General features: G+C 41.1%; 1 protein-coding gene across 1 annotated transcript in view; it reads right to left on the bottom strand.

The window, feature by feature from the left end:
• The window catches only part of LOC145394175 (trichoplein keratin filament-binding protein-like), a 112,278-nt gene that overhangs the window by 6,912 nt on the left and 87,466 nt on the right, over positions 1–17,900 (bottom strand). Inside the window, exon 13 of the mRNA XM_080268158.1 lies at positions 11,956–12,120. Within this exon, the coding sequence (XP_080124284.1) occupies positions 11,956–12,120 (165 nt within the window). The remainder of the gene's footprint in view (positions 1–11,955; positions 12,121–17,900) is intronic.

Raw genomic sequence — 17,900 nt, 5'->3', positions numbered from 1 at the left:
AGCTTACAAGAGGATAAGAAAAAGGCAGAGTATAAGAGAGAAGTGGAGGAACGAATGGGCAAATATGAACTGGAGCAGATGGGGGACGTGGAAGGTGTGTGTAGGATATTCACAGAAGAAATATGTGTAGCATGTGATGTGGTGTGTGGGATGAAGAGAAGATGGAGGGGTGTGCAAGGAACAGCGTGGTGGAATGAAGAGGTGAGACAGGCTGTGGCACAAAAGAGGAAAGCATACAATGAATGGATGAGAAATGGGGGCGTGGAAGAAGTTAAGAGGCGGAAGAGAGAGTTATATGTAGAAAGAAAGAGAGAGGTGAAAAGATTAGTATGAGAGAGTAAGAAGAGAGCGGATGAGGAATTTGGAAGGAACTTGAGTGTAAAGTGGAGGGACTATAAGAAAATGTTCTGGAAAGAGGTGAAAAGAGTAAGACAGGGTGGAAGTGAAGTTAGCAGGGGAGTGAAAGATAAAAATGGTAGATTACTAGTGGAGAAAGGAGAAAAAGTGAGCAGATGGAGAGAACACTTTAAGGAATTGTTGAACATAGAGGATGAAAGTAATGCGAATATAAGTGGCTGGGGAATGGCTGGGAGAAGCAGGGAGGTGAGAAGACAGGAAGAAATCAGTAGGATAGAAGTTGTGGAAGCAATGAAGAAAGTTAAATTGGGGAAAACCCCAGGAATTGATGGAGTGTGTGGTGAAATGCGGAACCATGGGGGAATAGAATGGATGTGGAAAATGTGCAGATTGGCCTGGGAGGAAGGTGTGGTCCCGGAGGATTGGAAGTCAGGTATAATTATTCCCTAGTACAAAGGAAAAGGGGAAAAAGAAGTGTGTGGTAATCATAGGGGCATTTGTCTTCTTAGTATAATAGGAAAAGTGTATGGTAGGATACTTATTGACAGAGCTAGAGAAAGAACAGAGGAATTAGTTGGAGATGAACAGGGAGGCTTTAGGAAGGGAAGAGGTTGTGTAGATCAGATGTTCATTCTTAGATCTTCAGTGGAAAAGTTTCTAGAGAAGGGAAAGAAGTTGTATGCGGCTTTCATGGATTTGGAGAAAGCATATGACAGGGTGGATAGACAAGGATTGTGGAAAGTATTAAGAATATATGGAGTAGATGGGAAGTTGTTGAATGCTGTGAAGAGTATGTATGATGGTGCTAAGACTGCAGTGTGTGTGGATGGTGAACTGAGTGAATTTTTCTCTTTGAAGGTTGGGTTGAAACAGGGATGTGTCATGTCTCCATGGTTGTTCAATCTGTACATGGATGGGGTAATAAAAGAGGTACAAGGTATGGTAGTGGATGTTGGAGTGGCCCTGGTGAGAGAGGGTAGTGTTTGGAAACTCCCTGTACCGTGTTTTGCAGATGATACAGTAATCTCGCATTTTTTGCGGATTTTTTGTCCACGGTTTTGCCCTCTCGCGGATTTTCTTAGCATTAATAAGTTCAACTAAAATATCCTTGAATATACAGAAAACAAAAAATTTGAAATTCCCGCAACTTCCAATTGTAGCGCGGTAAACTCACGCCACCCTCTGTCCCTTTCCCATGGCCCCTCTGCCTGTGTTACCATATCTAGCATAATTTTATTCTTTTAGCATAATTTTGATCAAATTTTCGAGTCTGGAATATTTTTTAGCATATTAGAAGTTTTAGCATCATTCTAGCATAATTTAGAATGGAATGGAATATTTTTGGAATAATTTTATAAAAGCTACAAATCAGAGAGAGAGAGAGAGAGAGAGAGAGACGAATAAGGTAAGAAGATGTAAGGTTTGAATAGTTGGTTACTTTCAGTTTGGGCTTGGTTGGGTTGGATTAGGTTAGGTTAGGTTAGGTTAGGTTAGGTTGGATTAGGTTAGGTTAGGTTAGGTTAGGTTTTAGGTTAGGTTCGGTTAGGTTAGGTTAGGACAAGTTTGAGCTTTGTATTTTACCCATGAAACCTAGGTTTTTCCGATGGATTTTGGTATGATTCATTCGATTTTCAGCTTCATTTCAGTCGGAAATGACCATTTTCTGTGTTTCCCCCCTCCCTATAACCCCCGATTCCCCAAAGATCCCCCATTGTTGCAGGGGGATGGGGGGGGGGTCATATCTCAAAACCTGGTTATTTCCGACGGAAATGATGCTCAAAATCAAATGAATCACATCAAAATCCATCAGAAAAACGTAAGTCTCGTGGGAAAAAGCAGTATGGGCAGAAAACCGATATTTACCCTCTTACTGTATGTAGGTTCATTTTAATATTTTCATAGTAAACAGTACATAATTCATATGTAGCATGAATATGTATAGAATTTTATCATTTAGCTTCAAGTTAGCATAATTCATTTTTTACTTGGAACAAATTTGCTCAATCTAGCATAATTTTTTCACTGCCCTAGCATAATTTCATTGTTTGGGTATGGCAACACTGCTCTGTGCCCCGCATTCCTCAGTCCACGCCAGACTGCCTCACGTGTCTGGTGTATTTGCAACCGCACTATGATACGAGCCTCTTGCCTCCCACTTGCTTTCCACATGGCCCCAGGACGTAAGCCAGCCTCACCAGAGGCTAATAATACAATTAGTAAGAACTCCAAAGTGACAAAACGATCAAGAAAAGTTATGACCTTAGCAGAGAAGCGACCGTGCGAGTGTTTGCTATCACCAGTTAATGCATCTTTTCATTTTGTACTGTTTTGTGAATAAATGTGTAGATAATTGTGTATTAAAGTACGGTGTTTACGTTTTTCCTTCATAATGGAGTATGTGCTTTCAATCTTGTAAGAAGGTATTTCGGGATGAGTATGGAGGTTTCGGGACAATTCGCAGTCACAACAAACACAAGATAATTCGCCTTCATTAATGAAGATAGCTATGCGTGACGCTAGAATATAATTCAAAGGCGACTACAGCGAGGAAGAAACAAGTTAATTATTGACTAGAGGTGCAACTAATAAATAATATCCAGAACCTACGCTACTGAACATAGACTTTGCTGGATCCCCCTGAAATATAGTTATTAAAGTATTGATTAATTAATAATAAGTATATTTATAAAAGTATTGATTAGTATATAGAATGACGGGGAATCGCCCAGGGTGCGAATTGTTCTGAAGGGGAATCGTCCATGTTTTGACGGGGAATTGTCTGACGGGGAATTGTCTCGCAATCAGTATGGACATGGACTGTGTGATGGGCAGCATGGTGGACACAAGTGCAAGATTCAATTGTTAATAGAGTATTCGCAAATTTAAATTTTTGCGGGGGTTACAAGAACGTAACCACCGCGAAATATGCGGGATTACTGTACTGTGTTGTTGAGTGAAGACGAAGGAGAGCTGCAAGGCTTGGTGGATGAGTTTGGGAGAGTGTGTAAGAAACGGAATCTAAAGGTGAATGTAGGGAAGAGTAAAGTGATGGTCTTTGAGAGAAGTGAAGTAAGTGAATGTACAGCAAGGTTGGATGGTGAGGAATTGGAAAATGTGAGTACGTTTAAGTACTTGGGTAGTGTGATGAGTAAGAATGGAGGTTTGGAGGGTGAAGTGCTTGAAAGGGTACAGCAGGGAAGAAAGGTTGCTGGTTCCTTGAAAGCAGTGATAAGATGCAGGGAAGTGAACATCAAAGTGAAAAAGTTACTACATGACAGTATTGTGATACCAACTCTAACGTATGGAAGTGAAGCTTGGACGTTGCTGGAATGACACAAGTCAAGAGTGAGAGCAGTGGAAATGAGTTATTTAAGAGGAGCCTGTGGAGTCACATGGAGAGACAGGCTGACAAATGAGGATATAAAGGAGTGTTGTGGTGTGGATGTGGATGTGATAGGAAGAGTTAGGAGGAATACACTGAGGTGGTTTGGCCACGTGGAGAGGATGGAGGGTGAAAGACAGACGAAGAGAGTGTATGTGAGTAAGGTGGAGGGGGGATGAGGGAGGGGGAGGCCAAGGATGAGATGGAGGGATGGGATGGAAAGGTTTATGAGGGAGCGGGGTGTGAGTTGGGAGCAGGGCAGTGAAATGGCTGGGGACATGGAGGCGATTTGTTTGTGGCCACCCCAAACGGGATTGAGGCGTCTGGCAATAGATAGATAGATAGACAGATAGATGGATTGATAGATAGATAGATAGATATATTTATGTAAGTAGTCCCTCATTTATCTGGACATGCAGTATCTGGACATGTTCCTTATCCAGACAGTGGGCCTTGGCTCTATTAAACCATTATCCGAATTTACATGCTGTTATCTGGACATAAAAGTCCCTGAAAACTTCAGCCAGACAGCTGACATGTTCAAACATTTGGTATCATGGACGCTGGGCTCGAGCTGTGAGCGGGAAGTACGCGGTAACCCACAACCAGAGATAAAATATCCGTCCGCCCCCGCAATGAATGGTCAAAGTCGCGCGCACGTCCAATCACTCCCAACGAACCTCCAGCACCCGAGTAATACGACTGTAACCCGCATACGGTGTCAAAACATCTGTACGCATCCCCACCGAATGTCCAAAGTCGAACAGCCACAGGGATAAGTCTTTCCTAACTGCCAATGAAACTGTAACACGGACCGCAAGCCACAAGTACATGTTCAGTGACAGCAGCCGTCCACCTCTCTACCGATCATCCAAAATTGCCCGGTCACCATGAGTTGTGTTTCCACATGGCCACTCAGCACCTAACAGACCACAAGCCACGAGTAAATGTATGGTAAAAGCACCCATCCGCCTTGAGACAGAAGGGTGAAAATCCTGCCCACAGCCTCGCTTCTCCCCCCTCTCCCATCCCTCCTCCATACCCTCCTGGCTCCCCTTTCACTCCCCTAGTCCCTACCCTCCTCCATGGCGATAACACTGACTTGTGAGTTTTTAAAGTTGTTTTTAAAGTTTTTTTGCGATTTATTTGACTACTATTGGTCGTATCAAAATTTGGCAAAATCTGTGAGAAAGCCCATGAAATTCTGCATCTAGAATTGTGCTTAATTCTTGGAAGGTGCTGGCAAAATATTGCACTAGGATGGTGGGAAATTATATGAAGGTGTGTAATGGATGAAAAAGTATATAAAGGTTGGGACTGTAGATTTTCATCAAGGTCCAAAATAAATGGAGAAACAGAAGAAGGGAAGGACAGGAGGAAGTACAATACTTCATACAAGGAGGGTGGGAAAGGTACAAGAAGATGGAAAAAAGGCAGAATATAAGAGGGAAGTGGAGGAGCGATTGGGTAAATATGGATTGGAGCAGATGGGGGACATGGAAGATGTGTGCAAGATATTCACAGAAGAAATCTGTGCAGCATGTGAGGTGGTGTGTGGGGTGAAGAGAAGATGAAAGAGGATGCAGGGAAGAGCATGGTGGAATGAAGAGGTGAGGCAGGCTGTGGCACAAAAGAAGAAAGCATATAGTTAGTGGATGAGAAACAGGGGCGTGGAAGAAGTTGAGAGATGGAAGAGATTGTTGTATGCAGAGAGGAAGAAAGAGGTGAAAAGATTAGTAAGAGAGAGTAAGAAGAGAGTGGATGAGGAATTTGGAAGGAATCTGAGTGTAAAGTGGAGGGAATGTAAATAAAAATGTTCTGGAAAGAGGTGAAGAGAGTAAGACAGGGTGCAAAAGAAGTTAGTTGAGGAGTGAAAGATAAAAATGGTAGATTACTAGTGGAGAAGGGAGAAAAAGTGAGCAATTGGAGAGAACACTTTAATGAATTGTTGACCACAGAGAATGAAAATAATGCGAGTATAAGTGGCTGAGGAATGACTGGGAGAAGGAGGGATGTGAGAAGACAGGAAAGAATCAATAGGATGGAAGTTAAGGAAACATTGAAGAAAGTCAAATTGGGGAAAGCCTCAGGAATTGATGAAGTGTGTGGTGAAATGCTGAAGCATGAGGGAGATAGTAGTAGAATGGATGTGGAAGATGTGCAGATTGGCCTGGGAGGAAGGTAGAGTCCAGGAGGATTGGAAGTCAGGTATAATTATTCCCTTGTACAAGGGGAAAGGGGAAAAAGAAGTGTATGGGCATTTGTCTTCTTAGTGTAATAGGAAAAGTATATGGTAGGATACTTACTGACAGAGTTACGGAAATAACAGAGGAATTAGTTGGAGAAGAACAGGGAGGTTTTAGGAAGGGAAGACGTTGTGTAGATCAGGTAATCATTCTTAGATCTTTAGTGGAAAAGTTTCTAGAGAAGGGAAAGAAGTTGTATGCAGCCTTCATGGATCTGGAGAAAGCATATGACAGGGTGGATAGACAAGGACTGTGGAAAGTATTCAGAATATATGGAGTAGATGGGAAGTTGTTGAATGCTGTGAAGAGTATGCAGGAGGGTGCTAAGGATACAGTGCATGTGGATAGTGAACTGATTGAGTTTTTCTATTTGAGGGTTGGGTTGAAAAAGGGATGTGTCATGTCTCCATGGTTGTTCAATCTGTATATGAATGGAGTTATAAATGAGATGCAAGGTAGGGCAGTGAAGGAGGAAGCAGCCCTTATGAGAGAGGGCAGCATTTGGAAACCTCCTGTTCTGTGCTTTGCATATGATACTGTACTGTTCATTGAAGACAAAGGGGAGACTGCAAGGCTTGGTGAATGAGTCTGGGAGAGTGTAAGAAATGGAATCTAAAGGTGAATGGTGGGAAGAGTAAAACTGTGGTCTTCAAGTGAAATGAAGTCACTGAATACACAGTGAGGATGGATGATGGGGAAATGGAAAATGCAAGTGCATTTACATACTTGGGTAGTGAGATGAGTGTTTTTGGATGGAAGTTCAGAGGATGAACTGCTTGAAAGGAAACAACAGGAAAGAAAAGTTGCTGGTTCTTTGAAACCAGTAATAAGAAATAAGGAAGTGAACATGGAAGTAAAAAACTCGCTGCATGATAAGTGATCCCTCCATTATCCAGACATCCATTACCTGGACAATCCTTTACTCGGATGCTGTGATCAGGCTGTTCAAAACCATTATTCATACATTTTTTCCACTTTATCTGCACAGAATGCATATGTCCAAGTGGAAATTATGGCTGCAGGAACAGTTTCACCTGCCAATAGCCCGGTGGCGCCGCACTGTCTGGCTTGGTATTTTACCCAGTGTCCACAGGAGATCCCCTCGGCCATTTCCAGCATGTGTACCCGTGTGCATGCATGTACATATGTGTGAGTATTTAGGAGTGGGGAAAGACTCTGTAAGTGTAAATATGAACACTGTTCAAAAGTTTGTGTGTGTGTGTGTGTGTGTGTGTGTGTGTGTGTGTGTGTGTGTGTGTGTGTGTGTGTTCTTACCTTACCTAATTGTATCTTTACAGGAATGAGTCAAACTCGTATTGTCCCGTGTCTTAGACCATATTTATCGTACATATCCTTAAATTTGTGAATTGTTTTGGCACACACTATTTCATTCGGCAGTGCATTCCATTGATCAATTGCTCTGTTTGGGAAACTGAATTTCCTTACGTCTTTATCACCTCTCTTCTTATGCAGTTTTTTGCAGTGTCCTCTTGCTGATGCTTCTCCATATGTTAAGTAATCATTTATGTCTATTTTCTCCTTTCCTGATATGCACTTATATAGCATTATCATGTCACCTCTTTTCCTTCTCTCCTGTAGTTTTGGTAGATTCAGTTTATTTAGTCTTCCTTCGTAGCTTAGGTCCCTTAAGCTTGGTATCCATCTTGTAGCGGCACTTTGAACTTTTTCAATCTCGTCTATATATATGCTTTTTGAGATGAGGACTCCAGACTACTGATGCATATTCCAGGGTTGGTCTAATGAATGATGTTATTATCCTTCTTAGCATGTCTTCATTTATGTATGTGAATGCTATTCTCATATTTGCAAGCAGTGTATACATGTTCTGTACCTTCTCGCTGATGTGGTCAGCCGGAGATAGTCTGTTATTGATAATCACACCTAGGTCTTTCTCTCTTTCTGATGTGTATAGGGTTTTATTTCCTAACTTATAATCCCAATCAGGTCTTTTTCCACTTTTACCAAACTTGACAAGTGGGGTTGGTGGAGGATTAGTGCCCCTCCCTGTAAAACAATTAACTCTAAGCCCTTGGCCACCCCGTCTGGGATACATGGCGTCTGGCAATGAATGAATGAATGAATGAACCAAACTTGATTACATGACACTTGTCCACATTGAATTCCATTTGCCATGTACTACTCCATTCATGGTTAGTACTTGGATGGGTGACCGCCTGGGAACACCAGATGCTGTTGGCATCCCTACGTGTCAAGTGGGGTTGGTGGAGGATTAGTGCCCCTCCCTGTAAAACAATTAACTCTAAGCCATTGGCCACCCCATCTGGGATACATGGCGTCTGGCAATAGATAGAGATAGATAGATAGCTCCCTACAAGAGTCTGTGCTAGTAATTCTCCTTTGTATTTTTGCATCATCTGCAAACATATTCAGATAGCTCTCATTTCCAGTGTTACTGTTTGTATCATTTATGTACACTAGAAACATGATTGGTGCCAGCACCGAACCATGTGGTACTCCACTAGTCACTTCTTTCCATGATGAGTAGTTTCCTCTTAGTACTGTCCTCATTTCTCTTTTTATGAGAAAGTCTTGCATCCAACAAAACAGTTTGCCTCGAATTCCTCCTTGATGGTACAGCATCCATAAAAGTCTTTGGTGTGGTACTGTGTCAAAAGCTTTCTTGAAATCTAAATAGATACTGTCCACCCATCCTTCCCTTTCCTGTCATAGTAGCTCAACAGATTAGTAACACATGATTTTCCTTTTCTGAAACCAAACTGTCTTTCTGTTATCATACTGTGTTCTTCTAGATGATTTACCCAAGCTTTTCTTATAAGTTTTTCTAATACCTTGCTTACAACACTGGTCAGTGATACTGGTCGGTAATTGAGAGGATTTTGTCTATTTCCTTTCTTGAATAAGGGGACTATATTTGCTTTTTTCCAAATATCAGGTAGTTTCCCTTGACTCAAGGATTTTTTGAAAATTAAAAATAATGGTTTACTTAACTCCTTTGCACATTCTCGTAACACCCAACATGAAATTTCATCAGGACCACTTGTTTTTCCTCTGTCTAATCTACTTAACTCCTCTTGTATTACTTTTTCTGCTATTTGTATATCTGGTAGTATGTGTGGACATGCGTGTTCCACATATTCCCTCTCAAAATTTTTTTCTTCTGTAAAAATTAATTGGAAATTCTTATTTAGTGCTTCACAAATATCTTTCTCTTGTGTATAAGTGATTCCCTCGTCCGTGATGGATTGTATTATATCTTTTACTTTGGTTTTGCTTCTGATATAGCTGTAAAACAGCTTTGGTTGATCACTACTTTTATTTATTATATCCTCCTCAAACTGTTTTTGGGCTTCCCTCCTTATTCTTGTCTAGTTGTTTCTTGCCTGTTTGTAATTATTATACGCCCTTTCACTATTGTGTCTTCTGTATCTATTCCACAACAAATCTCTTCTTTCTTTTGATTTTTTACATTCTGTATTGAACCATTTCTGTATTTTCTTATCTGCTTCTTTGTGCTGTGGGATGTACTTCTGGACTCCTATTTCATAAAATTCACAAAATTTTTTATATACAGCATTTAAATCTTGTCCTCTAAGCTCATTTTCCCAATCAACTTCTAAGAAATACTTCTTTAGGTCTTGATAATTTCCCTTTTTATAGTTTAGTCTCTTTTTGTAACTGTCATTGCTGTTTACTATGTCATATGCTATCCTGAAGTTATAATTTAGTACTGCATGATCGCTTTTGCCTAGTGGAGGGTGATATATTAAACTGTCAATGTCATTTTCTTGCCTAGTAAATATTAGATCTAGCACTGAAGGTACATCAAGTCCTCTTTTTCTAGTGGTTTCCCTCACATGTTGCGTTAAGAAAAACTCTTGTACGAGATCCAGGAGCTTTTGGTCCCAACAGCTTTCTTGGCTATTTATATCTAGAGTATTCCAATTTATATTTGTATTGAAATCCCCAGTTAGTATAATTCTTTCCGATTTCTCTTCCATTTTATGTAGCAATGATCTTATACTCTGAATTGTACTCTCTGCCAGGTCCTCATATTCGTCTCTTTCCCATGTGTTTGATCTGGGTGGCATATACAAATTGGCTACAATTACTTTACCTTCAGATGTGTCGATCTCTACTGCAATCAGTTCTACTTGTGATGTTATATCTAGGTTTATTTCCTTGACTTTTAGATTTTTCTTAGTTAATATTATAATTCCTCCTCCTTTTTTTTAAATCTCTGTGCGTGCATGCGTGTGTGTGTGTGTGTGTGTGTGTGTGTGTGTGTGTGTGTGTGTGTGTGTGTGTGTGTGTGTGTGTGTGTGTGTGTGAGAGAGAGAGAGAGAGAGAGAGAGAGAGAGAGAGGCGAAAGTGAAGGTGACAGTGATAGGGAATGTGAAAGTAAAAGAAGGGATGGCAAAAGTGAAGGTGACAATGATAGGGAATGTGAAAGTAAAAGAAGGGATGGCAAAAGTGAAGGTGAGTGAATGTAATAGTAAAGGTAAATGTGAAAGAAAGTAAACATGCAAGTGAAGGTGGTGAAATTGAAACTGAAAATGAAGGCAACAGTGAAATTGAGTGCAAAGGTGAAGGTGAATGTAAATGTGAGGATGGAAGTCAGTATGAAAGTGAATGTGAATGTCAAAGTGAACATGAAAGTGAAGGCAAAGATGAAAGGAAAGGTGAAGATGAAGGTGATGATAAAGGCAAAAATATGTGAGGTAAAAATGAAAAAGGAAGCACATAGTGAGAGAGAGAGAGAGAAGGGTGAGTGTAATGTACAATGTATTGTAATGACCTTTTACAATGACTTTCAAAGTTAGGTTATGTATCAAGGGGGGCCAGGGGAGAAGTCCATCATCCAAACACAGCCATTACCCGGACATGCCTTTGGCTCTATTACATCAGATAATCAAGGGATTACCATACTGTGATACAAACTCTAACATACGGAAGCGAAGCTTGGACCTTGTTGGAAGGATGCAAGTCAAGAATGCGTGCAGCAGTAGAAATGAACTATCTGAGTGGAGCATGTGGAGTTACATGGAGAGACCGATTGACAAATAAGGAAATAAAGAAGCATTGCAGTGTGGATGAGGATGTGATAGCATGCATCAGGAGAAATACACTAAGGTAGTTTGGCCATGTGGAGAGGATGGAGAGTGAAAGACTAACAAGGAGAGTGTATGTGAGTGAGACAGAGGAGGAGGAGGGAGGGGGGACCAAGGATGAGATGGAGGGATGGAGTGGTGAAGTATATGAGAGAGAGGAGTGTGAGTTGGGGGGAAGGGCTGTGTAATGGCAGTGGACAGGGTGGCATGGAGGTGATTTGTTTGTGGCCACTCCTTAAGGATTAAAGCGTCTAGTTATAGACAGACAGACAGACTGATAAATCCAAGAGTCATCCTCCCAGGGTGGGAATTCAAACACATAACTGAAAATAAATGACTACAGTATCATATTCTACTACTGTAAAGGAACACTATACTCATTTTACACTAACTTGACCCATAACTTCACTTTTTTGCAACTTATTTCACATCCTTATCATAGCACTTCTTCATGACTAATACAGTATTACTATAAACTGTTATTACAACTCAGCAATCACAATGGGGAGAGGCAATTTCAGGCAAGGTTTGGGTAAAAAGGGCAGGAAACACACACAATTTGCCCAGTTCATCGACCCTAATTCGGTATAGCCAGCAAAAGTTTGGTGGACTCAAGAGGCATTTGATAATCCAGAATTCGTTACATCAAGGTTCAATATAGCGAGGGTCTACTGAATTAACAAAGTAATGTAATCATCTCAAAGTAAATACCTGACTTTCCAGTAATCCATCACATAAAAACGGTAAAGTACTGAATTATGTAATTATCATGAAATGCTTGATTCTCAAACTAGCTAACTATACAGCATTAGCTGTACATACCAACACTGTCCAACCTCCTGCTTGGCCTCACCTGGACCCTGCCTGCTGGGCCACCTGCCTGCCGTCGCCGCCGTTCAGCTTCCTCCTGCCTCTCCAGCTGGTCCATCTGGTCCCGGGTCTCTGTAATTGACCGCTGCAACTGCCCCTTCTCTGCTTCTAGCACCTCACGTTCGTGCTTATTACGCTTCCATCGCTCCTCAACCTATAATGAGGGAGCAAGCAACCTGTACATTACCTCTACAGACAAATCATATAAACGAGCTGACTACATACAAAGGAACATTTATGTATATAGTGTATATATATTAATCAGTATATAGCCTATACTGTATATATATGTAAAACTTCACTATAACAGACTAATTGGGGTCCAAGCCATTCCAAAAAAGTGAAGCCCGGTAAAAGCAACATCTGGACTTCCACCTGGTAACCCAAACTTTTTATGATATACTGTATCAGACATTAGACCGCACTGCAACAACAGTTTTTCACTGCCATTGCAGTACTGTACTGTATTGTACATTCACTACAATGATCAAATGGTATAAATAAATACATAATAATCCAGTACTGTACTGCACACTGATAAACATGCCTTTTATTTACCTTATTGCGGTGAACAAAGCTCAACTTGTCAGGCAGTCCAGACTGCTTCTGGCTTTATCGGACTTTTTCCGATATGTAAGAATTTAGTCTGGTCAGCTCTTCAATTCCAAGAAAAGTGAATCTCGGTACATTGCAGTCCATTATATCAAGGTTTTACTGTGTATATATATATATATATATATATATATATATATACAGGTAACTCTCACGGAACACGATCTCACGGAACGCGCTCGCAATTATAAACGGTAAGGGCTGGGATACATATAAGACAACGTAAGATTAAAAAACCATTATGAAAACTACAAATTAACGCAGGAGAGGCCTTTGAGAGATCAAATCCTCGAACGTCACCGCAGCGCGTGGTTTGTTTTGATTACGTGACGATCTAGGCGGGAAATTATTCAGTGAGTGAGACATTCCCGAGTACAGTAGCACAGTATTTGTAAGTTAAATATTTACAGTACTGTACTGTTCTGGTAAGTTTATGTGCAACTTAAAGTACTATTAAATAACGTTAAAGCAAGAAATAAAGTCTTATAACCAGTTTACCTGATAGGCGTCAGAATATTGCCTTTTTTATTTGTTCGTTTTTTTCCACAGTACTGTACAGTATTTGTAAGTTAAATATTTACTGTTCTCGTATGTACTGTACTTGTAAGCACTTAAATAAAGTTAAATAATTAAATAAAGCCTTGTAACCAGTTAACCCGAATTATATGATTGCCCATGATCGGCGTCGGAATATTGCCTTTTTTGTTTGTTCGTTAAACTCTTACTGTACTGCTTTTCTACGGTACAAACTGTATTTGTAAGTTAAATATTTACTGTTCTGGTATGTACTTGTAGGCAATTAAAGCATTAAATAAAGCCTTGTAACCAGTTGACCTGATTTATATGATTACCCATGATCGGCGTCGGAATATTGCCTTTTTTGTTTGTTCGTTAAAGACTTATAATAAGAGAAAAATACATTTTTGTCTTGGTATCTTTACCTATTTGCTCAGGTTTGCTGTAATGGTTTGGATCATTTGATGCAATGCAACTTTTAGAAAACTGTGAAAACTTTCGGGAAGTGAACGAAAATCTGGGACATGAGACTGACCTTGACTTCACCCTCTCATGTATCATCTGTCAGTTCACCACCTGCTATCGTGATGAGTGGATGTACGATTTTTTCGCTCGTGGCCATGCCTAACCACACATAGTTACACCCATTATCTCGACCCTTGCAAAACACAAACAACCACCCTGTTTACAAGACAGCAATATATATTGCGAAAATAACAAGGTAAAATGATAAAGATGAACGTAAAATGATAAAGATGAACATGTTATGACGGAAGAAGTACGTTTTCCCCGTCTGTAAACGTATTTATTTCTGCTTTGTATCTGTATTCGTAATAATTAGACTTATTGTTGGTTCTGAAACTGCATTACGATTCTATTTTTAGCCATTCTCGTGGTGTGGGAGCTGGAAGTTGTGACACAACTTCCTTATTGCTAATCGGACTGACCCTCCACTTTATTCTCCCGTGGCAGAGTCTAGCCTTAGAGGACGTGCAGTTTTCTCATTTAGGACTGAAAATTCAACTCTTTCGCTCCCTTTTCCAAGCATGGGCACAACGATAACGTAAAAAATAACTCGAAACTACCATAAACATATATCAAAAAGGTGAAAATGTATTCATAACTTTTTTTTTTCCAGCCATTCCTAACAGTACTGAAATCATTCGATATCACAGTACTGCATTTCTAAGTTAAATATGTACTGTTCTGGTATGTACTTGTATGTTAAAGCACTGGTACCAGTTAACCTGATTTATATGATTATCTATGATCGGCGTCGGAATGTTTCCTTGTGTTTACGTACAGTATTTGTGTGTTGAAGTTTTGCTCTGGAGTACCGTATTTGTGAGTTATAACATTAAATAAACCTTCTAACCACTTAAAGTGCTTTCTAGTGATTACCAGTGACAGATAACAGCAAAACAACACATTTGGGGGGTCTAGGGAGCAAAATACGGAGTAGTTTAAATATACGCGATTTCGCACCTAACACGGCACCGTAGGAACGAAACCCACGTGTTCCGTGTGAGTTACCTGTACAGTATATACACTCAATCCTCGTAAATCGCATGTTTATAAATCACGGATTCGTAAATCACGGCTAAGTGGCTGTCAGACTGCCGGCACCCTTAAATCGCTGTTAAGTCACGAAAAGCGCGGACCTAGGCACCGAAGTGAGCCTTTTCTGAGGAGAATCGTACACCGCGGCATTCAAATTGAAAATCGCGACCCAACAACCAATCACCGACCGTCCCTGGTGGCATATGTGCATACTAATGCCGCCATGTTGTTGTTGTTCTTGTCCAGCCAGTCCACACACTACAGACCATCGCCGTGGAGTACGAGAGCTAACTGCCTTTTTTGTGCAACTTCCCCTCGTCTCCAACCTGCCATGGCCCCTCCCGACCCTCCAATGAAGCGCTCTAAGCAGTATGGTGTCAAGAAGCTGCCGCAGTTGTTGTAGAGTCAAAGTCTGGAGCTCATTCGTCGTGTTGAGAGGGGAGAGAAGTTTTCAAAGCTGGCGAAAGAGTTTGGGAAGACTACGTGCTGAGAGGTTCTAAGTTCTTCCCAACACCACCCCACTCCATTCACTTAAGCAATTTTGTCATAGGATTAAGGTGAAATCCCTTAACACTGCTTATTTCTATTAAATACATGCAATGAATATTCCTAAATTTGTATGTTTGTGTTTGATGGAGCCTAGATAGGTGTAGGTAGGGTGCTGTGAGGGGTGGTTGGCCAAAGTCCAGACCCAAATTCATTTTTCACATAAGAGTTGTTATTTATAAACCACGGAATTTGTAAATCACAGCAGTGGTCCAGACCCAAATTGCCGTGATTTACGAGGATTGAGTGTATATATATACTGTATGTATATATATATATATATATATATATATATATATATATATATATATACATACAGTAATCCCTCCAATATCCGACGTAATAGAGCCAAAGGCATGTCCGGATAGTGATCCTGTCCGGATATTGGGTCCCAGCCTCCTGGACTTGTACTTATGGACCCTAACTCAGAAAAACACCTATACAACTCCCTCTGGACATGCATTGCACCTATTTAAGACCTAAATCACACCAATAAGGGACATAAAAGACTGAAATAAATGCAAAAGAACCATAAAATGAGGTTTTAGAGGTGAGTTTATACAATATTAAACATTCTGGGTACTTACAAGTCCCTGGCTCCTGGACTGGTTTGAACTGCCAGTTTGCAGTACAGTACACAATTAATCCTCTGCACTCTAAATTCTAATTTCTTAACACTGCACAACACTGTAAATTCCCGTGTGTTCTAGTGGTGAGGTATTGCAGTTTATTCACTGTTCATTCACAAAAAACAAGCACCTGTGGCTTGCACTGCTATGACCATCTGCTCTTGATCGGAGTTTGGCCGTGACTGTTGATGATGGCGGGGTAACAGAGTTGCCAGATCGCAACGGCCACATTACCAATCTCCTCAACTTTCATTACCAAATTTAACTTTTCATTACCAAATTCGTAAAGCTAGCATTTATTCTTCACTAATTATATATACAAATGGAAATACATGTAATCACTCTCCATATAATTAACACCATGTTGATTATTTTCACGCTATGTAGGGTAGCAGATTAATCAGAAAGAGCAAACAATCCACCATCTCCATCCTGTGTATCCTCATACATGTGAAAAATCCATTTGGTAATGCATTATTCTGATTCATTACCACACGAATTTCTCATTACCAAATTGGCCCACACTTGGTAATGAAAAATACCAAATGGCAACTCTGACAGGGGAGGGAGGAGGAAGGAAGAGGTGAAGGGACCATGGTGTAAGAGCTGTTCGGCGTCAGGCAGCAATTTCAAATTACGAGTGGGAAAAAAGTCAGATTTTTAAAGAATTTTTTGAGGTTTTTGGCCCATTTTGGGAATATTGGATCCCAGGATGATTATGTCCGGTTAGTGGGGATGTTCGGATATTGGGCATTCGGATATTAGAGGGATTACTGTATATGGAGCCTCTGTGGTACAGTGGTAGAGTATGTGTTTCGTACATGGGTGAACCAGGGTTCGCGCCCCACCAGGGTAATAAACTTTGGGAGTGTTCACCTGGCCACGTACTGCATTGGCGGACACAAGGGGTGCTGTGGTTGAACCAGTGTCTCTTACTAAAAAGTATGCTTGCACCCAATCAGTTTGTGCGGGCCGATTACTCTTGGTTCACAGACTACGCACACATCCAAAGCCACTCCAACACTACAATTACACTTACAAGCACTTCTCGCCCTACATACAACCTCTACCAGACAGCCTAAGCCACTTGGTAGAGATACAATGGCTGTATCATCCCGACTTCGGTTGGGATAAGCTGGTCCTGCAGTGGATACTCAAATAGCTGATGATGATGATGATGATGATGATGATGATGATAATGATGATATGCAGAGAATGAAAGGGAGGCGGAGGAAAGGTTTAGGAAGTGGAGAGATGGTATGGGGCAAAAGGGTTTAAGGGTAAATGCAGATAAAACAAAAGTGATGATATCTAGGGTTGGTGGCGGTACTGTCAAAGACGAGGGAGAGTGGCCATGTGCAGTTTGCCACAAGGGCGTGGGAAGTAATTCCATCTTGTGCGGTGTGTGTGATAAATGGGTGCATAAGAGATGTAGTGGTATCAGAGGTAGACTGCGAGATAATGCTGATTTTATGTGTACGGCGTGCCGGGGTGAGCAGGTGGAGATCGTCAGACGTGAAAGAATTGAACTTGCTGGTGAATCTCTTGAGTGTGTGGAAGAGTTTTGTTATTTAGGAGACATGTTGTGTGCTGGAGGTGGGGCTGGAGCTAGCTCTGTGGCTAGGGTGAGAAGTGGTTGGAAGAAGTTCAGGGAGCTCTTGCCTCTCCTGACATTGAGGGGGCTCTCCCTACGTGCTAAGGGGTCTTTGTATGCAGCGTGTGTTAGGAGTGTAATGCTGTATGGCAGTGAGACCTGGGCAGTGAAGGAGGAAGACATTCGCCGGCTCAGACGTACAGAAATGACAATGATTAGGTGGATGTGCAGTGCGTCCCTGCGTCCAAGGCCTGGAGGACCTGGGTTTACAATGGAAGAGTTGAGAGGTAGGATGGGACTGGAGTGTATTGGTGTTGTGATGAGGAGAGGTAGATTGAGGTGGTTTGGACATGTGGAGAGGATGGGGGATGATAGTTGGGTGAGGAAGGTGAGAAGTGTTAATATTGGGGTTGGGGTTATGAGGGGTAGACCGAGAAAGACATGGGACGAGGTCATTAAGTGTGACCTTAGGGTTAA

This window comes from Coenobita brevimanus, chromosome 26 (assembly GCF_032717465.1).
Source record: "Coenobita brevimanus isolate Jiangsu-jjx chromosome 26, ASM3271746v2, whole genome shotgun sequence".
Taxonomy (NCBI): domain Eukaryota; kingdom Metazoa; phylum Arthropoda; class Malacostraca; order Decapoda; family Coenobitidae; genus Coenobita; species Coenobita brevimanus.
Note: the sequence above shows the minus strand (reverse complement) of the source record. Positions and strands in the feature narration are given on the sequence as shown.